Source organism: Anopheles cruzii, chromosome 2 (genome assembly GCF_943734635.1).
Source record: "Anopheles cruzii chromosome 2, idAnoCruzAS_RS32_06, whole genome shotgun sequence".
Classification (NCBI taxonomy): Eukaryota; Metazoa; Arthropoda; class Insecta; order Diptera; family Culicidae; genus Anopheles; species Anopheles cruzii.
Genome location: NC_069144.1, coordinates 21523636 through 21547152, shown reverse-complemented (window position 1 = coordinate 21547152; position 23517 = coordinate 21523636). Strand labels below are relative to the sequence as shown.

Below are 23517 nucleotides of genomic sequence, written 5' to 3'. Positions count from 1 at the left end.
ATAACTTCGATAAGGTTCGAAGGGATAAGGGTTTTGGTTCGAAGGCTCAAATTTGCGCATGGTTTTGTTTGCTTTACATGATTTTTCCTTTTTTTACCACACACTTTCCTATGTGGAACTTTTCTCCTACCAGCGCCTAAATGTATGCAATTGTGCGTACTTGAGCCACGAACGTCGCTCAGTGTGTTGCTCAAATTCAGTTCCACGTTCAAACTCCAAACGCCTAGTCAGTTTGAGAAGGCCACTTATCGTTAGGGGAAACACAATAGGAGACGAATGACGCGCTGCGCTCAAAGACTTGAATAATACAACAGGGGAAACACTATGTAATCGATAGTGGAATAAATTTCATGCTTAAAAGCACCACTCCAATGAACGCCCCCCTTAACGTCATTACTGAAAACCAATTAAAAAATCCTTGCAATTTCTCGCAATATTTTCTTGTAAAAAACTATATAAAATATACAATGGCTCGATGGCTTGTATGCAGGTGCACAATCGTGCAACAATGCCTTAAACTGGCACACTAAGCCACCCGATAGCAGAAATATGCGACCAAGAGCTGAGACCAGAGCACACGAGGAATTTTCTATTTTCCGATCCCTCACTCGCTCGCTCTCTCGCTCTGTCTCGCTCAACCTCCTCACGCTTCGAGGCACTCTGGCTTATCGCTTTTCCGTGCCATTGGGCGCGTAGGGCGTGAAACTTGCCGGCAGCAGCAGCAGACGAGCATGAAAAAGCGCGCATCACGAGCTTCGCGGTCATAAAAACGGCCACCGGCGGCGTGTGCTGAGCGTGATCGTCCGCGTAAGTGCGTAGGACTGAAAGGGAGAAGAGAGAGAGAGACCGACAGGGAGAGAGATAGAGAGAGATAGACCGAGATAGAGAGATCAAGTAGAGACCTCTGGGACGGAAGGCAGACACCGGCACACGATCGCGCGAACCGCGGATATACGCGAATCGACCAGCGGCTGGCCAATTCAGTTGGGAACGATCGATCGGCCAGAACCGAACGCACGATTTGCACCGTCGCCAGTTACCCCGTGCTGCGGTCAGTCAGGTGGATCCAGATCAGTGTGCTGGGTGTGCGTTTTAGGCGGAACCGCGGGTGGCACGGCTTTGCTTAGTGTTGGATGTGGGAACCGGCTCGAAGACAATGCGAAAGGCAGTGTTGATGTGTGAACACGCGATCCGAACCAGCGATTGATTAGACGTAAGACAAGACACTCTATAAATCTCGCTCGCTAGTTTTGCTTGTTTGTTTTCTGTCGTATTTGCGATCGTGGTGGACTTGGCGGTTCCCATTGCGGAATCCTGCCCCCGTGAAGTGAAGTGTGTCCAATAGTTGTGCCACCCCGAAACCAACCGACCGAGCCACTTGAAGGTCACTTTGGAATTCACAAGCTAAACAACGACGCACCATTTTGGAACCACAACCAGTAGCATTTGAAATGGCAGAGCCTGGACGCGATATCTGGAACGGGTTCCGAGTGGCCGCTCTAGAAAGGAAAGGAGCTGCCTTTCAAACGCGTGTGGAGGAAAGCCCTTCCCATTCTCCGACTCCGGTGGCCTCCGCCGTCTAACCGACACGGAAACCGCCGGACCGTGAGGCCGACCGAAGGATAACACGGTCACAGCTGCCCGCAAGACCTTGCCCTTTCCGGCCGTAATGTTATGCTATGCAAAGTCACTTGCTTCTGTATAATGTCCAAGTACCGACAGCAGTTCGGGAGGATTGGCAGAAATCTGCATCGGCCGAGCGACCCGCCCAGTAATGCTGCACCCTACGGTCACTGACCCAATGCTTCTTGGGCCTGGGGCTACCTCCCTCTTCTAGTGGAATGTTGGGTCCATGCACTCCTTTTTGCCGTCATTCTTTGCCGCGTGTTGCTCGTAATTTCGTAACACTCACTGTAACCTGTTGGTCTGGGTCATTTTGTGTCGGGCGGTGTATTTTAGCCTTACAGCAGGCTTATTGAGCCGTCGGGCTCCGCAGCCGCTCCAGTATATGGTGGCGATATCGCAGCCAACTAGCAGGGCAAATTTTGCCTCCCTATTTTGGTCCTCCCCGGTCTGTTATCTTCCTGCAGGCTGGTTCGCTGTACGGTTGTAGAACCGGCTTCACGAGATGCTGGTCGAACGCGATGATGATGATGACGGCAACGGTGAGGATCTGGTTCATAATTGGACCGGAGCACATTCCGCCAATCGTCAATTGCTTCAATAAAAGAGGCGAACGCGAAACCGATTACGCGTTTCACTTTAGCGCCACCTAAGGCGCTGGCCAGTGACAAGCAACACAAAAGCTTGAGTTCCAGTGATTGAATGTTCAGCTAGTTCAATATTGATTGTGGCGATGATATCAGCGCGTTCCGCCAATTCTGGGCCAATCACAAACCGATCGGGGCCTGTGACAGCAAACCTCCGCGACGAGTCTCTAGAAATTCGTCGTCCGTATTATTTGAGAACACGTTTCGGGCAAACAAAACCCCTTAATTACGGGGATTTTTCCAAGAAGGACTATTCACACGGTGGCGGTGTTTGCAAACTTGGACTCGCGGCCATACAGTGTTTACCAATTAAATTCGCAGCTCGTTGAATTATCGAAACAGCAAACGTGTGGATACGCGGAAGCCGAACCGTGGAGCGTAGGGAGGAGGTGAAAGCGCTCTTTCTCTTAGTCCGAGGCGCCATACTGATCATCGCCACGCCTGTCGGGGTCTCCCATCGTTTTCTACTTAATAATGGATCCGGCAAATAGGGGACACGTAAACAAGTAAAGTACCCAGGGTTAGCCCTGGGCCCTAGTCCGGGGGTTGGGCCCAGCGGAGAATCGGTTAATGATGAACAATTTTCACATCATTGCCAGCGGGGTTGCCAGCATTGCCGTTCCCCAGCGACGCGAGTACGCCACATTGTAGTGCTTCACGAAGCCCCCGATTACAGCACCTTATCCTACTCGATCCGGGTGTGACTACTGTTATTACCGGATCACCGTTGATTACCGGCATGCGATGTTGTTTTGGGGAGAAACCGAAACACGGCACAGCAACGAAAAGGTCACGTTTCCTGCGAATTAGAATCTGGAACCTACACAGCTTCTGGTGCGTGTCCACGCGAGGTGACGTACTACCTGCCTGCACACAAACAACAATCGCCCCCTCCGCCAATATCCGATCGGACCGGAAGCGATGGGCCATTACAGATCCCAAACTCTCGGGCCCATAAAACCGAATTAATGGTTCTGTGTGCGGTTCGTAGCCGTGTGGTCGTTGATGTCTCTCTTTAGTGTACGAGACTGGCCTCGGCATGGTATTGAGGTGGAAATTTAAGCTAATGAAAACACGATTTCGCAGAGCTGCAGCGTTCCAGAGCGAGCAATGCAACCGTGTCCCTTAAGAGCAAACTACGAAACGAAAGTCAACATTTGCGGTCGTTAACTTGTATTGTAACTTGCGTCGCTCTTGGGGGGGCAGGTCTCCAGGGGTGCTGGACGGGTGCTGGGCTGCGCTAATGAATTACTGAGTCGTCGGTCAAGCCGTGATAAACGATCTGAAATCGTTTACTGATCGCCGTCCCAGCAAGCGGCCATCGAACAATTGAAGCGTCCACCAGCTTCCGTCCGTACCGTCCGTGAAACCTTGCGTGGCGGTTGCGGACCGGACCATATGTTAAACGCATTTGGAAACACGTTCCAGCAACACCTGAATTGGGAAGCCTTGCCGTCGGACAAGGAGGTAGCGGAGGTTGATTCGGCTCACGTGGCATCTCCAGCAGAGTGGCGCGGTGTAGCTCACTGACTGTTTCGAACTGCCCACCGTTTCTTTTCAGATTCTCATCTGTGTGCCTCGTAAAACAGAACTTGGAACATTGCCCAAGTCTGGCCCGTTTTTCTATTGATAATAGACAAGCCTTAGTAGTAGTATAGTGGTAACAGAAAATCTTACTAGTATTCATTCACTGTAAGCAGTATATTTAATTCTTGTTTACTTGGGAATAGTAAATGTTTTCAGACATATAGAATCTGTAAGCTTCCAGCGAACACAACCTCTTCGACTCTACAAATCTTCGCTACCATAGATTTCCATCAACTGTCGTTCGGTTCAATGACTTCAAACAATAATTGACTTACCGTTAAGTTTGTTCATTTGTATATTAAGGAAATTCAAAACCGCTTTCCCGTTTTTGCTTCCGATACTCCAACAGATAGGTGGTGCAGCCCTCTGTCAACACGAACCAGTAGAAGGTTCAGCTCCTCATTGTTGTCGCTACCAAACGAGGCCTCGTCACAATGATATTCGACACGAGCGCCATTCGGGGTAGGTTCAATTTGGGGCCAAAGACGCAACGGCGAACAATGTTGCCCAAACAAGTCACTACACCCTACTACGCATCTACTACAGTCTACTACGCCCTTTCCTCCTTTGTAGCAAGCGTCCCCAAACGGTTCATTGTAACGATCATGATTTTCGTCGCGTGCACGGCGTCGTTTATGTTGCGTGTCCACATGTCGATCAATCTGCTCGCCATGGTACAACCCACCGTGACCGGTGCGAATCGCAGTGCAGCGATAGTCACGACCGACACGACCTTGACGCCGGTCGGCGACGATTTGGCAAACGGTACGCTTCCGGCGATGGATGGCGACGAAAACTCGTTCCTGGCCTTGAACGACACGGCCAGTGACGGTGGTGAAACGGTGGTGCCGATGGTTCCCAACTTTGGGCCCCGCTACGAGTGGAGCCAGAGCATGCAGAGTCACATTTTGGGGGCCTACTTCTACGGTTACCTCCTGACGTCGCTTCCGGCGGGACCACTGGCAGAGCGCTACGGACCCCAGCGACTGATCGGTTACTCGTTTCTGCTGTGCGCTGCCGTTACCGCTCTCTTTCCGCTGCTCGCCATGATTGATGCCGCGGCCATCATCGCCGGGCGGTTCCTGATCGGGTTCCTGAGCGGGTGCGTTTACCCGACCCTGCACAACGTGATCTCGCGCTGGATTCCGCCGAACGAGAAGAGTAAAGCCGTCGCCTGCATCGCCGGTGGCAGCACGTTCGGCACGGTCATCACCTGGCCATTTGCCGGCCTACTAATCGAGCAATTTGGCTGGGTATACGCTTTTTATGTGCCCGCGCTCCTGTCGGCCCTGGTTGGTCTCATCTGGTTCTGGCTGGTGGCCGACACGCCCAGCGAGCACAAGACCATCTCCAAGGAGGAGCGCGACCTCATCGAGGCATCATTCGGCAACACGGTCTCCAAGAGCAAAGCCCGACCGCCGATCGGTGCCGTGCTCACCTCGCTGCCCTTCATGGCGCTCGTGCTGTCGCACTACAGCAGCTTCTGGGGGCTCAACTTCTTCGTCACGCAAGCGCCAAAGTTTATGAACGAGGTGCTCGGCTTCAAGCTGGCCAATGCCGGGTTTCTCTCCAGCCTGCCGTACGTGGCGCGCATGTTCTCCGGCTTTCTATTTGGCTTCATCGGTGACCTGCTGCGGCGCCGGGAGGCCATGAGTGTGACGGCTTTGCGCAAATCGTTCACCGTTTTCTGTAGGTTCATCACTTACTGTGCACCACGTCCCGACCACCAAGCCTAACGTTTCGAATAATTCCCTCACCCCGGCCAGCTCACTTCCTGCCGGGTGCGTTCCTGGTGGCGCTCCCGTTTCTGGCGCGTGATCCGATCGTCACCGTGTCGTGCATCATCGCGTGCCTTGGGTTTAATGGTGCGTCAACGATCACCAACCTGGTGAATGCGCAGGACCTGGCCCCCAACTTTGCGGCCACTTTGTACGGGCTGATGAACTTCCTCGCGACAACGGCCGGCTTTCTGGCGCCCATGATGGTGGCGTATTTCACGAAGGAGAAGGTAAGCGCAACCGCGGTCGCACCAAACGCGACACATCACACTGTAACGGTCCATTCGATCACCTGCAGAACACGATGGACGAATGGAAATGGGTGTTTCTCATCACGGCCGGTTTCTACATTGCGTCCGGGGCCATTTTCACCGTCCTCGGCTCGGGCAAGGTGCAGAAATGGAACGAAATCAAAGAGCCTCCCACGGAGTCGCCGACCCCGGCAATACAGAGCGTGCGGTTGTGAGGAGTAGCGTATCCGGACCGGATGTGCCGGAACCAACAACGACAGTGCCTTTAATAATTTTATGGTTTTTTAGTGTGAGCAACGGCCAACGCGTAGTTCCGTGCAGAATATGTGTAAAGTGAGCATATTTTTAAAGAACACTTGAGTACATGACAGCTTAGGCAAGCAAAAGATATTATTGTGCGTCAAGCCGGTGTTTAAAATTTTTTATGATGAAATAACTTTATTGCATGAATCGAACTCTATGCATGTATCAGCTTTCTGTTAGCTGGTGCTTCGTAGCGGAGTAAGTAGCGAGTTTGCCAATATATGGGCGGAAATAACATTAAGAAACACAAATTACAATTCCGAGAGCGACCGTCAATATCGCTCAGTATTAATAAAATAGACGATCCTCTCTTAGAGACGCCCGCAGATTAAACGGCACACAGCAACATTCTTGAGGCACACTCCTTGCCCACCAACCGAGCGTATTCGTCCATCTCGGGAAGCTCTCCGAAATGTTCCTAGAAGAACGGAAAAAGAGAAAGTCCGGGAGAGAGTTTAGCGGATATCGTGGAAACATCAAACACAACATCGCACCATTACCATCGCACCGCAACATCGGAAACATCGCAGCATTACCTTGAACTGCGAATACCGCATACCGCGACTATCGCGGGCCACAAGAATATCGCGTAGGTCGCCCTCGTTTGGCAGCTCATCATCCTGCGCCGCCGGATCTTCGTTCAACCGGCAGTACCTGCTGGCGTCGAGTTTATCCGTGACCGACGTGTCGATCAAATGCCACGAGAAAACCTCCGGGCAGAGCAAGTAGGACGGCTGCAAGTTCCCCTTATAGCGCATCTTGGGACACGAATGGATGTAGAAGCCCATGTAGTAATTTTTGAGAGTTGGCACCTGCTTGTGCAACGCTCGCGAGAAAGCGATCTCTCTGAAAACGGAAGCCACGGCCTAGTTAACCAACCCAAATCTACAGTGTCTTGTGAAACTCAATACTAACCTTAGCGAAGCGTAAGTGCCAAGCGAAAGAAATTGAAACTCGGGATCGTAGAAAAAGTACACCGCACTGACGCAGTACGGCAGCACATCGATCACGCTGACGGCGATCAGACGGTCATCCAGCCAGTATTGTTGGTGAAACGAGCCCAATACTCCGGATGTCTGAAGAAGAAGATAAAGGAAGTTGATGGTTTAGTCGGGCTCAAAGCGTCACGCAAAACTTAGTCTGAGTTTCTTGGTTGCTAAACAGTTTTCTACTCTCAACTAGGCGACCGAGCATACGGTTAGTAGATACATTAAAGAAACGGGGTGTTACAAGGTAAAGTAAATAATTCGGCAGGGTAGTGACTTAGAAAACTCTCCGTATCTTGCTTTTGGGGGCATCTTTTGCTCCACACGAGCAAAATTGGAACCTTTTAAAAATACACAAACATGTAGCAGCATTTCAATCACGCCAAACAGCATGGCCACGTGTAAATGTGAACAGAAAGTGTTGTAGTCACTATTATGAGAGGACTTAAAAACGGACGAAAAATACCTTAAGTGGGGAATCCACCAAAAACTCCAGATAGTCGTCAATCGAACCGGGGCGATCATTGTGGATAGCCGTCTGATACTTTTCAAACAGAGCGAACGAAACACTTTGGCCCTCTTTAAACTGTGCCCCGGAAGTCGAAACTGTCACAATCTATAGGATCAACCGATCAGATCGGTTTGTGCCGTTACCATTGTGCGTTGGATGCAAGCAAACGATTAGAGAAACGAGCAAGAGATTCAAATAGAAAAGAAGAGAGAGAAAACAAACAAGAAAAACCATTAGCAAACCCTCGATCACTTGCGTCATTCACCTTGAAAGGAGTTTTAACTAGATGGCGCTTGTAGCGGTCCATGCTCAGCTTAGAGGGTGGATCCTTGTGTATGCGCTGCTGGTACGCGCAGTACACTTTGTAGGAGTCGGCCGTGGCACCTTCCTGGGATTTGACCAATTTTACCTAAAAAACGAAGAGCCAAAGTCAAAATTGTGACTCATCGATCAGTACTACCGCGACACACGATCATACCTTCAACCGATGTGCTGCCGGTTCGTCGTCCTGCGGTGCATCGGCAAGGAAATCTTCCAACGTTTTCACCACATTCTGCCCCTTCGCTTTGATCATCATGTGCTTCAGTTCCTCGCCGGTGATTCCCTTCTTTTGCAACTTTTCAAGCTTTCGCTCGATGCGCAACAACTTCGCCTTCTTTGGCGGAGTGGCTGACGCGGAGCCGTTCGACTTGCTCGAAACTTTCGATGAGTGTCCGCTGAACACTTTCGCCATGCATGTTCCATCTACCTGATCGGTCGGAGCGTCGCTCGACTTAGCAACAGCCATATCCTCCAACATAGCGTCCGACATATCTGTGAACTGCGGTTGCTTCGAAGGAGCCCGTGGGGCTTCCATCATAACGCGATCGCTACTTTCCCCGTGGTCGGCGGACGCTTGGTTTTCGTTCGGATCTTTGATGCCATCGCGCAGGAACTTGTTCACCCGTTTGATGATTTTCTTGTGCGACTTGCTCAGCTGGAAGTTGAGCGCATCACATTTGATCGTGTACGATGGGCAGCAAGTAACGTTCATGATCGGCTTGTAGCAGTAACATCCGGACCGACGCCAGCCGCGATCAATCAGATCCTGATAATCCTGGCAGCTCATCTGGTGCGCCCACATACCTACCAAAAGCGAGACGAAATGCCAGAGTTCAACAAGAGTTCCCATTGATGAGTAATAACTAGCAAACTTACCGTACGAATGGCAGGAAGCCGCCTGCGAGCAATATCCGCAGCGGTAGTTGGAGTGTCTTCCATAATATTCTACCAACGAGGACGGCTTCATGACGACGCTGAATCCAACCGTAAGGCGGATTTCTGCCAATAGCGAAGTTTTACGATTATCGAAACTTTACTTGGCTTGGCTACCGTAAACGCGAGTCGCGAGTAAACAATGAAACTCGTACGCGAATGTTTTGACGGATGTTTCGATATTTTGTTATGTGTGATGGAAAAGCCGTTTGCGGGTTTTTCACCAATTTGCACAAACATCAGTTTGCTTACAGTTATCTAGTGTGTCTTTGAACACATTTGCCATTCAAGTAACTTAAATTTACCACTCTCTCTTAACAAAAGAACAAAGAACATTTTCGTCTCTTTGTCATCCACGCGACAATCGAAACATGTCTTTCAAACTGTGTCATAAAACGCAACATTCAGAAACGCACGGCCGTCAAAGCAGTCTGCGGGACATGTCAGTTCACCGGAAACAGCGAAACGCTCTTTTTCCGGTGCAAAGTAGCCGATTGCAGTAGACACATTTTGCCCTGCTGGACAAAACTGATTGAAAATGGTAAGTTTTGCATAAAAAAGCAGCACCTGACTTAAGGATCTGTTAGCGCCGGGCCATTGGTAACCTACGCATCGAGTTAGGAGCGATTTATGCTCTAATTTGTGGGCAAAATCTTCGAAACAAGTTTGTTGTTTGGCGTGTGCCGCTTGACGTATATGCCCAGCGATTACCTTGTTGACATCTACAGCAGCGTTCCTCGACTGTGATAATAAACTCGTTCCTTTTTGCAGTCTCTCGTAATTCCAGAAAAGTTCCAACACATTCTCCGTGTGCTCAGCACCAACATCGACGGCAAGCGCACGGTACCGATTGCGCTGACCGCAATCAAGGGTGTCGGCAGGCGCTATGCCCATGTCGTGCTGAAGAAGGCCGATGTCGATCCGTTCAAGCGGGCGGGTGAGTGCTCGGATGAGGAGGTGGAGAAAATCATCACCATCATCTCCAACCCGCGCCACTACAAAATCCCGGACTGGTTCCTGAACAGACAGAAGGATATCGTCGACGGCAAGTACATGCAGCTGACGTCGTCCAACATCGACTCGAAGCTGCGTGAAGATTTGGAGCGGCTGAAGCGCATCCACGCGCATCGTGGTATGCGCCACCACTGGGGTCTGCGTGTCCGTGGCCAGCACACGAAGACCACTGGCCGTCGTGGACGCACCGTCGGTGTGTCGAAGAAGAAGTAAGCGGCAATCCGACGGAGGTGATCCTATGACGTGTGCCGTTATGGTTCTTTCCAACAACGCCGGACTCAATTGGCTCTTTTCGGGAGTGTGTTTTCGGCGCACCCGGAAATATGCGGACATAGAAACAAAAAGCATTGGAGCTCGTTTGGAGAATAACTACAACACACTCAGAGGAAGCTGTCGTGGGAACGGAGGAAGTGTATTTAAACAAAAGGATCCTTTATTGTGCATTCGAGTGATGAGTGATGCGCAGAACTATGCAATAAATGGTTCTTAATGAAAAGCTAAAGCAAGCAAAGTGTGCTTAGTGATCGCCACATCCGAAATTGGTGCTTCAAAGTGTCGATCGTTCCCGATCCTTTGTGGTTTCATTTATTTTTATTTTCGCGCGCTTTCTTTCAGTAGGACCGATAACCATGAATCCCACCGCGACCCTTGTTTAAGTTGCTTTATTTCGGTTCCAAATCATGTGTTTGTTAACGATACACCGGGCATATCCCGGTCGCGCACTCAGCCATTCCCGACTTACTCTCGACTTACAGTAATTAAGCGCTTCACGCATTCCGACTAACGACAATTTATCCCGCTGCCGTTCGTTGTTTGTGTCTGGTTCGTTTTGTAATTGAATCGAGATTAGTCGCGTGTGAGGTTTGGATCTTATATAATTTTAAAATTGCATCATTACACTCCACACATTAACGGTTTTATTACACTTTAGAAGCAATTGGAAGATGCTTTACTGCCGTTCAATAGATTAAATAGTGAGAACTCGCGCCGTTGTATCACGACCGTCCAAATTTTCGTAGTTACGATCTTCCACAACTAGATAAAGTTTTAGGCATAAATAATGTTAAAAGGAAGCGTACTAGCGCTTACAGAGGGGTTTATAATTTTGACTTCACTCGCTCCAGGATAAGGAATGTTCGACGTATATAGGGATGGAGCAATTGTTTAGCAATGGTGTTTAACGTTTATTTTTATACTTTTTATCGTATTCGAGTAAGTGCGTGTTTGTTTGGAGTCTTCTCACTCTTGAACATCTCACTGAACAGGTAATTAAACGCTAAAAAGTACTGATGTTATCGATAATTGACCACAATACGTGTTTTTCATGAGTGATTAAACCACGAAATTTTGCATCTAGCTATTCTCAACGAAACGATACAAACAAATGGCAAACGAAACACTTCGGGATCCCTGTCCTCCTCAACCATAAAAACACCTAAACGGATCTCCGTTGTTGAAATATTTTAATAGAGGCGAGATTCTTAGTTTGCTACATTCAAGCTTAATAACAACATATTTCACGCAAGTAAGGAGCATTTTTGTAGTAACAGCCTAAGTATTTTTTTCTGTTTCTTTTCGTTTTGTGAGCATCTGGCGGAAGCGTACTGTGACGAAAAACAACAGTGAACAGTAATGTTTTTTATATATAACTTCAAGTCAACAAGGATACAGTTAGATTCACCCTATTTGAGTATCGAGAAAGAAGTAACGTCCTCGCGTGGTTAGGCATTATTTGACGATGCAAGAAATCGTATCTTTATGGGCTACACTGCACATGCATCGTGCTCGCAGCTTTCAACAGCGAATTTTAACATTAATATATATGTTTATTATGTATATCGTGGCAAATTTTGGTGCAATTCCAGTGAAAAGTACATTCACCGAACGTTTAACAATAACCGCGCTCCTCCCAAAGGGAGGCCTACACTTACTCATCATCCAGCATTTCCAGAAAAGCCTTCGGCACGAGGCCCTTAAGTAGACCCTGTTTGCCGTTCATGTAGTCGCTATGCGGCGGATTGCATTCACAGACAAAGATCACCTGAAACGATACAGCACACCTGGAGTCCACTGGAATGTTAAGCGTCATCGGCAGCAGCGCGTTTACCTCATTCGACGTAAGGTTCAGTTCGGTGCCATCCTTCGCATCATACGAACAGAGAACGCGCGCCCGTTGATATCCCGAATTGGTGCCAAACTCCACATTGTTCATTCGGCTGGCCATGGCGTCGTCCTCGTCCTCGTACCCGGCCACCGGCACGTATGGCTGTGGGCCACCCAAGCTAAATGGGCCATCGCGGCACACAGTAACAGGTTCATTTATTTCGCACGCATCATATCGTCATAAGAAAGAGAATCAGAGAGAAAGAGAGCAATAACGAGACGGCCACACAACGGGGCCCAAGCGGAACCACAAGCGGATTGCGCGCTATCGGACACAACCGAGATGATGAGACTTTGGCGTCTCATTTTGATCCACATCCAGCCTCTTATTTTGGTTATCAATTAGTTTGTCAATTAGCTACTACACTACTATGGAAAGAGCCGCTACACTACAGATAAGCGATAAGTGATTTTCGGGAAGACTTCGGGCCACTCCGCTGTGCAGTGCAAGCAACAAAAAAGTACATCAATTTTATGCGTAGTGTAATGTTTCGCAAAGAGGCCGTGTAGACTATTTACATGTCGCCAGTAGTTTTTAGTTATCCTAACTAGTCTTTCGCACTGTTACGCAGGTTTTGAAAAGCATTTCAAACTAATAAACCCCAAAGAGAGAGCGATGTTCGCGGGGGCGCGTGAGGAAAGCATATTTTGATGGGTGGCTGGCTTGCGAAGGCGGCGAAACGCTCGCATGCATCTAGAGTACGGAAATATCGTTCGGGTCACTGCCGGCCACCAGGGCCGCAATGATACTGTCGTCGACGATCGAAAAAGAATCCGGCGCTGGGGCCGATGGCGAAGCATGGTGGGTGACAGCCGGGCCGGAACCAAGGCTTGCCGGATGCAGTGTTATCGTCTGTTGGTAGTGTTGTGAGCTGTCTTGTGTCTGGGATTTGCTTAGGTAGGGAGGCCCGCAAGCGAGATCAACATCCTCACTGTTTACTCTCAATCGTGGCGTTCGAGGGCGCATGCTGTTTGGGTTCGATCAACAGTTTTGTTACGGTTCATTACCCATTGTGTACAAAATTCAAGAGCAGCCAAGAGGGGGAAGAGAGAAGAAAAAGAAAGAGAGAGAGATACAGAGAGATAGAGAGACAGGCGGGCGCTAGGTAGAAAATGTCAAACAGAGCACGATAACAAGGGGTTTGTCAAGTTGCTTTCATTGACCAAGCAATAATACAACAAAATCACAGTTGGGAGAAGCAATAAATCAATGGAGCACAGTACTAACGGCTACAGTGTAGCAACAACCTCGTTCAGACAGTGTCTGCAGCACCTACCTGACCAACTCTCGCTGCAAATCGGACATAATCTTATTGCATTGACCATAGTAGCGAACCTGTGCCTCGACTAGCGAATGCAGATGGCGCAAGTGCGTGGCTTGCGTAGTACTTATGCCCTCCAGCAGCAGCTTAGTGATCTCTGCCTGTCGATCGAACTCGGATTGGGCCACCCGAAGATCACGTTCCGCCTGCAACATGGAACCAGAGAAAAAATAAGTGGCTTATCCAAGTACGCCAACATCGAGTGACGCTACTTCGCATGCCGTTCGAGGATGTAACAAATCATAAAATCGAACTTAAACTTTTATGTACGCAAGCGATGTGGTTGCATAAGGTAACTTAATCAAACAAATCATTTTCTGTTGACGTTACAAACTGCTACTAAATCGGTTTGCGGGTGTTTCGGGACAACAGTACCTGCTCTAGTGCCACTTCTGGGGAAATTCCATCCTTCTGCACGTCGAAGCAGCACAAGAAATGTGCGTATTAGTTATTGTCTTTCAATTTTAAGCACGATTTCATCGCAATCAAAACTATTCGCTCGTTGCGCGACAAAATAAGATTACTTTGATCAAACTTTCGACTTCTCAAAGGTATAGAAGAATACACTACGGCCACAGCCCGTAGGACAAAACGATATCAGAGCAAAACTGCCCAACATAAATGCTTACCGTTTGCTGGCCAATCATGCTGCGCGCTTTACGGGCGCGATTTTTACACGCATCCAAATCCAATCTGCGGAAAATCGAGTTAACATGTTAGGAAATCGTTTGCCGCCTCGCGCGTGCTTTCTTACCGCTTGCTCTCTAGTATGCCCTTCTCCTTGGTGATAGTTTTCATTTCACCCTCGAGGAACTTTTTCAACGGCTGTATGAAACACATTCCAGCCGAACCGATAAAGTCACGCTCGCAGGAGCCGAGCTTCTGATGTGCTTGTCCTACTTTGATCAGCGCACTGCCGTACGGACCGTCCTGGCCGAACTCGCCGCCACCTTCGATCATGTCCAAACCAAGGTACTCCAGGTTGCTGAGACGTTTCGGTTTCTGCTTTTCTATTTTTTCAAATATAAAGTCCTCAACTCTGTTGGCCGGATTCGGTATGAGCGCTGCTTCCGTATCCCGCACGATTTTCTCCGTCCACAGTTTGGCCGAATCGGAACGCTCGCTCAAGTGCTCGAACCGGGCGTCCATTTCGGTTTTCTCCGACGTTCCGAGTTTTTCCTCCGTTAACTTACAGACAGAGAGCGTAACGCAAGCGAAATATTAACGCATCAACCGGCCCATTATCGTACTCGGGTTTTACATACCTGTACGACCCGAGACAGTGTGGAGCCCGCGCCCTTCACAAACTTTTTCACATCAAACTCCGGCATTTTGATATTCATCTTTACAATTCGATGCACGCGCGGGCGGGCACTTAGCTTGGTGTTATCAAAGGACTTCAAATCGATGGAGCAGAATGTTTACCGAGCAAGTAGCCAGTAAGCAATCCGGTACGCCCTTTTAGTTACCAGAACAAAATGTTGCAGCGAGGAGCGAATGTGAAAACGAAAACCTTGTTGTTATAAATCCTTTGTTGTTTTTTCTGCAGCTAAAGAGGTGACATTTATTATTGATTTTTCTCGCTCCGCTGCGGTTGACATTTGGCGTAACAGTCGGCATTAATCCGATTCCAAACACCGACTCACCATTTACTCCGACATGGCAACGTGCTTTTGACAGCCCAATGTTTACAAATCAATCACCACAGAGCGGAAAGTGGCGCAAAAGGGATCGCAGCGATGATCAAGAAATCGAATATGTGCGAAAATTTAGAATCTTTCTCGACCCTTTAATTAAGTGTGTGACATTTCTTTCTTTCCAACTACTACCAAAGATGAGTGAGTATCTGTTGTTTTGAACTGTTGCAGAATTTGTGAAGAAAAAAACTTCAGGTGTACTGCGTAGAAAACTTACATAGCTCACACAAAATGGATGCGACAAGCGTGATGGGATTTTACAACAAAAAACAACCGAGGATCGAGTTTGAAGACTTTATTCCAAGTTATTCCAGGGGATAGTTCAATCAGGAGCAAAGCCGACCCACAGTGCCGCCAGATTCACTTGTAAAGATCACAAACGATCCCATTTAGAATGCTACCGCTAGACTGGAAACAAACGTTTTCGTTGAAATTCACCAGCAACTGCTTACACTTTCCGTACGCGGACAGTATACTGCGTGGATACTCATACCCGAGGCTGGCCGCATCCCACCGAAGGCGCACTAGATAGACAACGTCGGGAAAGAGGACGATCTGCGCCGTCAGGCTCACCTGGAGGCTACCGTTAAAAGCTACATCACAGATTACATGCTCCTTCTGGTAGATGGTCTGTCGGGTTTTGCTACACTTGGTGGAAATTTCTACGCTAAGCTTTTCCGTGTACGTTTCCTGCCGCACGTCACTGAGGGTCAGTTGCGGCAACAAGCGGCTGTTTATGCTGAGCGATTTGAGCACGATGAACCGATTGCTGCTGACGCTTGCTTCGAACTCCATTTCGTCCCCAATTATCAGTGGCCGCACCGCCTTGTAGTGTATACGCTGCACCGGTATCCAACCGGATTTGTCACCGGCGATCGGTGTGAAGTTTGTAAAACTACAACCCACGATCGTGTCCTTGAGCGTGTCGGGCAGCTCGATATCCTGCAGCACCGTCTTCATGCTGTCCGGGCTGATTTCGAGCCGGTTCTGCTCGCACTCGGTGATACACCAGGCCCGCACGAGACAGATAATGTTGTCCTTCACCTCGTAATTATCTTCCAGTATCAGATCGACACAGTCCTTCGACAGGTGGTGGTTACTTTCTAGGATGATGTTGCTCAGGCTCATGCCGGACGACAGAAAATGCCGCAAAACGCACATACACGAGTAGATAATATCGTCCAGGTTCATCCGGTACGCTATGTCGAGTATTTTCAGCACGTTGTTCGGTTTAATGTTTTTACCGAAGTAGTTTACGCACTTTTTGTGCAAACTGTCGATCATGTACTTCTCCGCGCAGTAGTACAACTCCAGCAGCTCCTCTATGTTGGTCATACCATCAAAGTCGATGGACCCGGCGTAAATGTACTCGAGCATGCACTCGAACACGTTTTGTTTGATGTCCGCGATGTGGACCGTCTGCTTCTCGGCCAGCGCGCCATAGAACATCGTTTCGAACACCGGGCTGGCCGCGGACAGGATCAGCTTATGGCAATGGAAGATCGCGTCGTCCACGCGGAACGAACAATCGACTAGATGATTGTTTTTGCGCAGTTCGTTGAACCGCTGCCCGAAGTCGGCGCTGTGCCCCTCGGGCAACATCATGTCGTGTGATGGTATCTGAAATCGAGATCACAAAGTCAGATGCTTGTGTTGAACACGCGTATTGTACTTGTACCGAGGCTGGTTGAACTGCAAAAATGTCGAACTCAAAGTGATAGAGAGCCAGCTGCGCCTTCTACTGTCTCTTTCTTCCTAACCAATAGCATCATGGTGGACATTGGAAGGAGCAAAACATTGAACTTGAAATCGATCTGAAGTAGCACAGATAGTAAATGGCATTTTATCGCTTGCTGCACGAGACAATACACGAGACTAAACCGGATTTATTAAAGCTTATTACTTCAGTTGCGATAAGAAACTATAAACCATTGAACACCCCGGAGACGGGGAGAGGTTGTAAAGTGTAGTATCCCTCGAATCACGCGAGCATGATTCAGCGCGAGGTCATTGCGACGTGCTACCGGCACAAAAATTTTGCAGGTTATTATTATTTTAAAGTAGTTTAAAAATTACTCCAACTAAGCGAGTACCAATTTGAACACAATGAACCGAGTCGGCTGGGGGAACAAACCTAACAACAATCATTGTTATCTAACCCACGAGCTTTAGCTAACGTTGCACAATAGCCTCACAATTGAAAAAAAAGAAACACTAGTTATCTTAGCCCTGTGCCAAATGAGTTCGCACAAAAGCGGCTTTCTGGACGCAGATTTACACGATTGTGGCGAGAGCACCACCTTATCAATCCGGCGGATATTCCCTATTTTCGTCACAGATTTTCACAATCTCATGTTGATTTTATCAACCGTTGATAATAATGCGACCACGGGACGCCACACGAATGGGGTAAAGTTCTTCGCTTCAGCAATTTTCCATCGAACTCGAACTGTCCAACATAAGAAGTGTTGTTGAATGCCCTGCACGAAAACCGTGTCAATCTAAGGTCATTGTCCAGTAGCCGGGACGGGTTTTGACGACGTCTCGCTCGGGCCGAGCCTCCATGGCCGTCGGTCAGATGGTGGTTCTCCGGTGCGCTCGCAACTATTAAATCATCGCGCGCGCCCGCGAGCGTTGAACGAAGGCAACACACGGCAGAGAACCTGTGCGACTTGAACTTGAACTTCATTCCACGGCCTCAAAGCCTGCCGCACGTACAGTTTCCGCGCCGGGGTAGGGAGGCACAGGCTGGGGCACACCCCGGCACACCAGCCACCGCTGCTGCCGTTTGGGGTTGGCTTCTCCTGCGTTATGTGTTCACGCCTGCCGTTCTTATGCTCGGGCAGCGGTCCAACTCGCTCGTTCTTCTTTGACTTTACATCATCCTTTTTCTACGGCATCTTGCCTTACCTTCGATTCCATACTGCGGGCTCCGAAACGGGTCGTGACGCGCGTTTCGTTCCTTCAATGGACGCCTGGGGACGCTTGTGTTCTGCTTGGTGGGCACAGTTGTTGATGACCGGTCGGTCGCGTGCTGACCGCAGCACAAGAAAAAAAAAACAGTATTTTTCACAACCCACTGCAAGGGGGCTGACGGTTCACACTGACAAACACGGGCACATTACGTAATGCGCCACTCCGAGCACCAAGCGGCGGCAATTTGCCTTATTTGTCTTCTCTCTTGCCGGGAGGTCACAAGGCGTGCGATGATTTGTGCTTCTCTTCCAGAGACAGAGATAACTTTCAGTGCCTTCGGAGCCGGAGGGGACCTCCGAAAGACTGGCAGCAAGGTCACCACCAACCTGCAGATGCTGGATTCGCAGATACAGATGAACTCGTCCTTCTGCCTAGAGTGGCACATCGGTCGCCCTAGAGAGAACACACGAACGCCGACAGCGACCGCGATTGACGGAAACGCGGATCGAACTCAACTAACCAGCAGCTTGGAGCCCCACGACGCGATGGAGCAGCGCCACTCGCGATACCTCGCGACACGCGTTAGAACACTTGCCTGTGTATGTACCGTCCGCCGTACCGAGAACTAGAACCTACGCACACCACCGTGTTTCAGTTCAGACACGCACACCCATACACCGTCGGGTGGAATCTTCACGGTCATTCAATTGAAGAGAAAATTGATACGCAATGTAAATTAAACCTTTCGTGGCAAAAACTTATTTCGGCACATTACCCAGTGCCCTTCGATTGATTCTACTATGTCTACTAGTGATTGATAACATTATGGTTTTGGTTTCCATTCGAATTGTTCCCTCACAGTGCGCGCAAACGTACGTTTGCGATACTGTTCCGGGCTCAAAATTCTAATCAAACAAAACTGCATGAAAATTCCACTTACCCGGCGCTTGGTAAATTAGGATTTTACCTCCATTGAACTCAATCAACAGAATGCTGCCTCGTCGTGTGGTAGAATTCAAAACGTAATCGGATGACTTGTTTACATTTGGATGGCACACTTTGCATTGTCACTCCCACCCCGCCGGGCGCTAGTGTTCGTGAGCGCGTCTGATTTATCATTATCAGCTGTTCCGTCAGTCCAAGACGCTCGACACATTTCAACGAACCTAAAAAAACATAAGACGCTGTCCATGAGCGAACGAACAAAGCCCCGCTCTACCCGGAAAGCCATAGGCCTGCGCTCGTGCATGGCTTGCTGGGGTTCCGAGGATGCGTCCTCTACGATGGCTTCCGAACACGAGCTGTTTCCACTCATTGCTGATGGAGGCGCCCGGTAATTGCGCGGAAACAGATGAAATCGACGTGATCCACATGAATGATAGTTAACTTTACTCGACTATGGGAAAAACATTGGACGCCAATTATTGCACACAACAACATTATTAAAAAAAGCGGTAAAAGACTTAGACTTAAGTTATAAACCATGCGGTCAGACGTAACGGATAGCATCTGCTGGCACGGGTTGCGGTCCGGACAAATGTAGTTCAAATACAGAAGATCGATAGAGATACAGAAGATCGACTAGTCCTAGGTGACTAACACGTTTTAGTCTAAACCGTTATGTTTTACAACATTTTCTTCAACAGACAGCCGACAACACTCGAAAATGCTGCGGTTCCTGTTCTCGTGCTACGGGCTACTGTTTGTGATTGTTGTATGGAAATATGCCGAGAGAGAGGACACCCCCAGCAGTGGCCCACTGGAGTCGATTTGCGAGTACGACGTAAAGCAACTCTGTCCGGAATGTTTCACCGACACTTCCGTGTGTCGGGGGATTGGTGACATATTTAAGCCTCAAGATGGCAGCTGGTCCAGCAGAATCAACAGTCTATTCGCCGCACATAGCACCACCCTTGGTACCTTGGGCAAGACGAACACTTTGGCGGTCATGAAACGGTTAAATCGGAGGGAAACTATCGAGCAACTCTCGCGCGAATTCTGTGCAACCGATGCGAACACGTATTCCGTTTCCGCAACCCACAGATGCGCATGGTCCCGGTCGGGCACACTGAAGGCAGCATCAGCGTTTGTGACTGATTCAATTTTGGACAAGCGTCGCGTTGAAGGATGTATTTTTTGTCCACCGAACACCAAGCATTTATCGCTCCAACGGTTTCTGTCAATGATCGAGCCAACGGCCACCGAACTGTGGAAGCTGCTGGTGGTTCGGGCGAATGCCGAACCATTGATTTTGAAGTTACTGTCCCAGCAACAGAGGTCCTTTCCGGTACCGACACTGTTGCACTCGTTTGGATTTTCTATCATCGAAAGCTTCGACGGTGAGCCGTTAAACAACTTCTACGATCACCAGCCATCGGTACGAATGATGATTGCACGTGAGCTGATCAAAGCCGCGTTCCGGTTTACCGAAGGAGCGGCCGGATTCAGGTGAGCGGCGCAGAGGACTTTCGGATCGTGAGGGTCTTCACATATTGATTCTGTTTCCCTCAGGTTTTACCTCACCGACCTCAGCCCCGACAATGTGGCAATCAAGCTGACAGAGGACTCCAAAACGGTGTCGGTGTCTTTGGTGGACTTGGACAACATCATTGTGTTGGATAGTCTGGCCGACGGGTTCAGCTCCAACCGACATCACGTGCACGGCAAGATCGAATGTGACGGATGCTTTGCGTACGTACAGGATGATGTTTGCGGCCATCGCAGCAGTGATCTGAACTACTTTGCGGTATGCCAGGTACTGACCGTGGCGACAATATCTCCGATCCTATTTATTGAATGTCTTTTAACAACAATTATACTAAACCGTGTAGAACATTAACAACAATTCAATGCTTAATTTTGCTTCCATTTCCAGCTACTACACGAAAACCTCAATGGAAACGCGGAGGTTGGACTGCTTCATTTGGCCGATGAAGTCACCGACGCAGCTCAGATACTGCACGAGCTGCTCGACGAATGCGTTCACTGCCAGCCACCGAGCTGCCGCAACCGATCCATTATCCTCGAGGAAATGTTGAACGTGTTGGATCAATGCTTGGCGTGACCCCGCAGTCTCCTACTTCACGTACTTTTTGTTGCCGGTGTTCCGTTTGCCCCTGAACTGACGATCGGTGCGTTCGTCCTCGGCCAGGGCCTGCACACTTTGTATATGCTCGCGCAGTTCCTTCAGCTCGCACATCGCCTTCTTCGTGAGGTGTCCCTCCGGAGTGGTAGGATGCTCGAAGATCAGCATGCTGATCGCTTCCTTGAGTACACTTTCTGCCATTTGCAAGTGTTCCTGGAGACGGGCGTGGTTTCTTAGGTCCCCTCTATCTGCCACCACGGCGATCCTTCTTACCTGCAGCTCCGGTGTCTTGATTTCGCCCGTATCGTGATTTCTCCGCGACAGTTCCACCAGCGCCGAATGATACTCGTACAAAGCGATGCCCGTCAGGCGCGATATTCCAGGGTCCAGCGCCCGCAGAATCTGTAGCATCTCTTCGCACAACTCCAGCTTACGCTTCAGCGCTTGCCGGGGCACGTTCTGCGGATCACACGATAGGCACATGCTGCGCAGCTCACCGGCCAGGTTTTGTTTGGCCTCCAGCACCAGGGCATGCTGCGGGTTGAGAGTTTTCGAATGCTTGCCAATCACTCTCTCCAGGTTGCGAATGTCCAGTGCTTGGTCGGGAACGATAAACCTGGATCAGCAGGAGGTTGAAAACAACACCCAATGAATGCGCCTCTTACCACAGCTGGAAACGTCTTCGCGGGCCTCGCTCATAATCTCATTCACGTATAGCCGCTCCAGCTGATGTCCACAGAGATTGCACTCCCATTTTGGGCTGTGAATAAAATAGAACTAAGGTTATTTATGTAAAGTGAATAGTGTTGGCTGATCATTGAACTCGATATTTAATGTAGCGAACGGTGTATGGCAGAACTCACGCTTGGTCGTCGAATAAGCAAAGACCTTCTTCACATTCGGTGCACTTGATCGAGCTCAGGTGCGTGCCAAGTTCCGTGGGATCCCGGCAGCGCGCACAGGCGCAGATAAAATACTTCCCTTTGCGTAGATGAGTTTGCCGTTCGAAGGTGCTCTGCAAGGAAACGGAAGCGGTAGTAGCCCCTCTCCCAAACCCGGTCCCGGTACCGACGGGGACTTACGAACAACACTCGCGTGTAGTTGTAGTACAGCAGATCGCCCGCTTTGATAGCAACCGCCGCGTACAGTCGCAACTTGGACATGCCGTCCACCGCGATCAACGTGTTCGTTTGGCAGTTATGCGTCATGAGCGAAGTCCGCGGGAACAGCCCTCGGGCCAGGTTGTTTATCTGCACCCCCTGGCTGTCCATGTTGCCGCGTATCTCGAACGTGTTCACGTCCAGCACGCCGCAGATGCGTTGCAGCAGTTCGGGCGTCACCACGAGATCGTCGATCGTGCGGAACGCTTCCTCGCGCATCATCGGCTCCACGACGTACTGCTCGTGGATGGTCCAGATCTCCGTGCCCTTGCGACTACCGCAGTGCGATTCCATCGCCATCAGCTGCTCGAACCGGTCCCGGTGCCCGCGGTACAATAGCAGACAGCGCACGGGCGTGACGATGTTGAAGTGATCGAAGAGGAAGTTCTTGCCCAAACTGGTGGCCCGCTCGTAGAACTCGCACTCCACGGAATCGTGCTGCTGGCAGTCACGACAGAGCGGTGCCTTATAACACTTTCTGATCGAGGCGGGGAATGTTTTGTGCAACGTCGATCAGTGTTAGTCCTTATGGTACGTGTGTGCGTATGTTCCGTTACACTCACTTGCAGGTCCTCATGGCCGCCCGCAGACAGCTCAGGCAGCTGATGTCTGCATCCCAGTAGGGTCCCACGACGATCGGATCCTCCGCCAGAATCAGTTCACCCGGTTTGATGTTCCGCCGAGCAACTAGGAACCTGGAACGACATGGAATACGAATCCCTGGACTCGTTGGCGACGTTTGTGCCCAACCAGCAGCACCCGGAACGTACCTTCCAAGCTCCTCGCTTTTCCGTACTTCACACAGCTCCTCAAAACTGCTTGCCATTGCTTCCCCAGCTCGACAGGTCGACCGAAATTGTCTGCTGGTTTCGCCGGGCTATCGGGCGTAATCTGGTGTATTAGATAATTGTACACCACAGATGGCGCACACTTAGCATCCCATGGTATTGTCCCACAGCTCTGGCTGATGTGCGCGCACAAACGTGATGAAATATTCCGTGGCGTCGATTTCGCGCACGTGTTGCGACTGCGCACAGCAGCTGCTCAGATCCGTTACCCGGCAACGGGCTGGTAGGTGTTATTTTTAGCCAACGTTCCAATAAAGCAGGCGGGCCTCTCAAACCACCCCGGTCGATGCTACTGCGATCGCGTATTCGAGACAGCCATCAAACGCTGCGTTGTTTGCGGCCCAGAGATCTTTGATTCCTTAAAATTTAGTT

The 23517-nt window shown here is 49.7% G+C and overlaps 7 protein-coding genes across 15 annotated transcripts; 3 read left to right on the top strand and 4 right to left on the bottom strand.

Moving 5' to 3' along the window:
• Positions 1-1025: 1025 nt before the first annotated feature.
• Positions 1026-6456, top strand: LOC128269237 (sialin-like). The gene is made up of 5 exons (XM_053006640.1): positions 1026-1213; positions 4207-4319; positions 4431-5546; positions 5624-5865; positions 5934-6456. The coding sequence occupies exons 2-5, from the start codon at positions 4292-4294 to the stop codon at positions 6099-6101; spliced, it is 1554 nt and encodes a 517-aa protein (XP_052862600.1). The 5' UTR covers positions 1026-1213; positions 4207-4291; the 3' UTR covers positions 6102-6456.
• Positions 6300-9047, bottom strand: LOC128269238 (arginyl-tRNA--protein transferase 1). 3 transcript variants are annotated; one of them, XM_053006642.1, is made up of 6 exons: positions 8884-9047; positions 8165-8811; positions 7952-8095; positions 7105-7265; positions 6690-7035; positions 6300-6607 (listed from the first exon to the last, which is right to left on the bottom strand). In XM_053006642.1, the coding sequence occupies exons 1-6, from the start codon at positions 8972-8974 to the stop codon at positions 6518-6520; spliced, it is 1479 nt and encodes a 492-aa protein (XP_052862602.1). In that variant the 5' UTR covers positions 8975-9047; the 3' UTR covers positions 6300-6517. The 3 variants fall into 3 exon arrangements, with proteins under 3 accessions (XP_052862602.1, XP_052862601.1, XP_052862603.1); XM_053006641.1 differs by lacking the exon at positions 7952-8095 and adding an exon at positions 7642-7791; XM_053006643.1 differs by lacking the exon at positions 7952-8095 and adding an exon at positions 7642-7791 and having other exon boundaries at positions 6726-7035.
• Positions 9048-9407: 360 nt separating this feature from the next.
• LOC128268704 (40S ribosomal protein S18) lies at positions 9408-10450 on the top strand. Its single transcript, XM_053005896.1, has 2 exons — positions 9408-9481; positions 9712-10450. Exons 1-2 carry the CDS (start codon positions 9479-9481, stop codon positions 10165-10167), a joined length of 459 nt encoding a protein of 152 aa, XP_052861856.1. The 5' UTR covers positions 9408-9478; the 3' UTR covers positions 10168-10450.
• A 194-nt stretch (positions 10451-10644) lies between these two features.
• Positions 10645-14962, bottom strand: LOC128275822 (endophilin-B1). Of its 3 annotated transcripts, XM_053014417.1 has the most exons (7): positions 14705-14962; positions 14194-14627; positions 14069-14132; positions 13815-13850; positions 13395-13585; positions 12062-12236; positions 10645-11995 (listed from the first exon to the last, which is right to left on the bottom strand). In XM_053014417.1, exons 1-7 carry the CDS (start codon positions 14780-14782, stop codon positions 11882-11884), a joined length of 1092 nt encoding a protein of 363 aa, XP_052870377.1. In that variant the 5' UTR covers positions 14783-14962; the 3' UTR covers positions 10645-11881. The 3 variants fall into 3 exon arrangements, with proteins under 3 accessions (XP_052870377.1, XP_052870379.1, XP_052870378.1); XM_053014419.1 differs by lacking the exon at positions 13815-13850; XM_053014418.1 differs by lacking the exons at positions 10645-11995; positions 12062-12236 and adding an exon at positions 12812-13085.
• A 203-nt stretch (positions 14963-15165) lies between these two features.
• Positions 15166-21890, top strand: LOC128268686 (uncharacterized). Its single transcript, XM_053005868.1, has 4 exons — positions 15166-15277; positions 19699-20500; positions 20564-20807; positions 20928-21890. Exons 1-4 carry the CDS (start codon positions 15274-15276, stop codon positions 21114-21116), a joined length of 1239 nt encoding a protein of 412 aa, XP_052861828.1. The 5' UTR covers positions 15166-15273; the 3' UTR covers positions 21117-21890.
• LOC128268685 (BTB/POZ domain-containing protein 6-A) lies at positions 15423-19059 on the bottom strand. Of its 4 annotated transcripts, none has more exons than XM_053005864.1 (2): positions 18993-19059; positions 15423-16756 (listed from the first exon to the last, which is right to left on the bottom strand). In XM_053005864.1, the coding sequence occupies exon 2, from the start codon at positions 16739-16741 to the stop codon at positions 15497-15499; it is 1245 nt and encodes a 414-aa protein (XP_052861824.1). In that variant the 5' UTR covers positions 16742-16756; positions 18993-19059; the 3' UTR covers positions 15423-15496. The 4 variants fall into 4 exon arrangements, with proteins under 4 accessions (XP_052861824.1, XP_052861823.1, XP_052861827.1 ...); XM_053005863.1 differs by lacking the exon at positions 18993-19059 and adding an exon at positions 18047-18608; XM_053005867.1 differs by lacking the exon at positions 18993-19059 and adding an exon at positions 18439-18608.
• On the bottom strand, positions 20802-23235 carry LOC128268683 (SET domain-containing protein SmydA-8-like). 2 transcript variants are annotated; one of them, XM_053005861.1, is made up of 7 exons: positions 23068-23235; positions 22861-22992; positions 22220-22775; positions 22001-22152; positions 21803-21897; positions 21411-21733; positions 20802-21350 (listed from the first exon to the last, which is right to left on the bottom strand). In XM_053005861.1, exons 1-7 carry the CDS (start codon positions 23121-23123, stop codon positions 21129-21131), a joined length of 1536 nt encoding a protein of 511 aa, XP_052861821.1. In that variant the 5' UTR covers positions 23124-23235; the 3' UTR covers positions 20802-21128. The 2 variants fall into 2 exon arrangements, with proteins under 2 accessions (XP_052861821.1, XP_052861822.1); XM_053005862.1 differs by having other exon boundaries at positions 21156-21331.
• Positions 23236-23517: the final 282 nt, after the last annotated feature.

What these genes read in the sequence shown, in the direction of transcription:
- LOC128269237 (XM_053006640.1), top strand. Translation starts at nt 4,292, where the DNA reads ATGATATTCGACACGAGCGCCATTCGGG. An exon ending in CGACACGAGCGCCATTCGGG is followed by an intron (nt 4,320 to 4,430) that starts GTAGGTTCAATT and finishes CCTCCTTTGTAG; the next exon opens with CAAGCGTCCCCAAACGGTTC. An exon ending in CAAATCGTTCACCGTTTTCT is followed by an intron (nt 5,547 to 5,623) that starts GTAGGTTCATCA and finishes CACCCCGGCCAG; the next exon opens with CTCACTTCCTGCCGGGTGCG.
- LOC128269238 (XM_053006641.1), bottom strand. Translation starts at nt 8,974, where the DNA reads ATGAAGCCGTCCTCGTTGGTAGAATATTATGGAAGACACTCCAACTAC. An exon ending in TGGTGGATTCCCCACTTAAG is followed by an intron (nt 7,266 to 7,641) that starts GTATTTTTCGTC and finishes CTTCTTCTTCAG; the next exon opens with ACATCCGGAGTATTGGGCTC. An exon ending in TCCGATGTTGCGGTGCGATG is followed by an intron (nt 6,608 to 6,689) that starts GTAATGGTGCGA and finishes CCGTTCTTCTAG; the next exon opens with GAACATTTCGGAGAGCTTCC.
- LOC128268686 (XM_053005868.1), top strand. An exon ending in GAAGGAGCGGCCGGATTCAG is followed by an intron (nt 20,501 to 20,563) that starts GTGAGCGGCGCA and finishes TGTTTCCCTCAG; the next exon opens with GTTTTACCTCACCGACCTCA. An exon ending in ACTACTTTGCGGTATGCCAG is followed by an intron (nt 20,808 to 20,927) that starts GTACTGACCGTG and finishes TTCCATTTCCAG; the next exon opens with CTACTACACGAAAACCTCAA.
- LOC128275822 (XM_053014417.1), bottom strand. Translation starts at nt 14,782, where the DNA reads ATGAATATCAAAATGCCGGAGTTTGATGTGAAAAAGTTTGTGAAGGGC. An exon ending in CACTGTCTCGGGTCGTACAG is followed by an intron (nt 14,628 to 14,704) that starts GTATGTAAAACC and finishes TCTGTCTGTAAG; the next exon opens with TTAACGGAGGAAAAACTCGG. An exon ending in GGCATACTAGAGAGCAAGCG is followed by an intron (nt 14,133 to 14,193) that starts GTAAGAAAGCAC and finishes GATTTTCCGCAG; the next exon opens with ATTGGATTTGGATGCGTGTA.
- LOC128268683 (XM_053005861.1), bottom strand. Translation starts at nt 23,123, where the DNA reads ATGGCAAGCAGTTTTGAGGAGCTGTGTGAAGTACGGAAAAGCGAGGAG. An exon ending in GCGGCCATGAGGACCTGCAA is followed by an intron (nt 22,776 to 22,860) that starts GTGAGTGTAACG and finishes CGCCTCGATCAG; the next exon opens with AAAGTGTTATAAGGCACCGC. An exon ending in ACTACACGCGAGTGTTGTTC is followed by an intron (nt 22,153 to 22,219) that starts GTAAGTCCCCGT and finishes GTTTCCTTGCAG; the next exon opens with AGCACCTTCGAACGGCAAAC.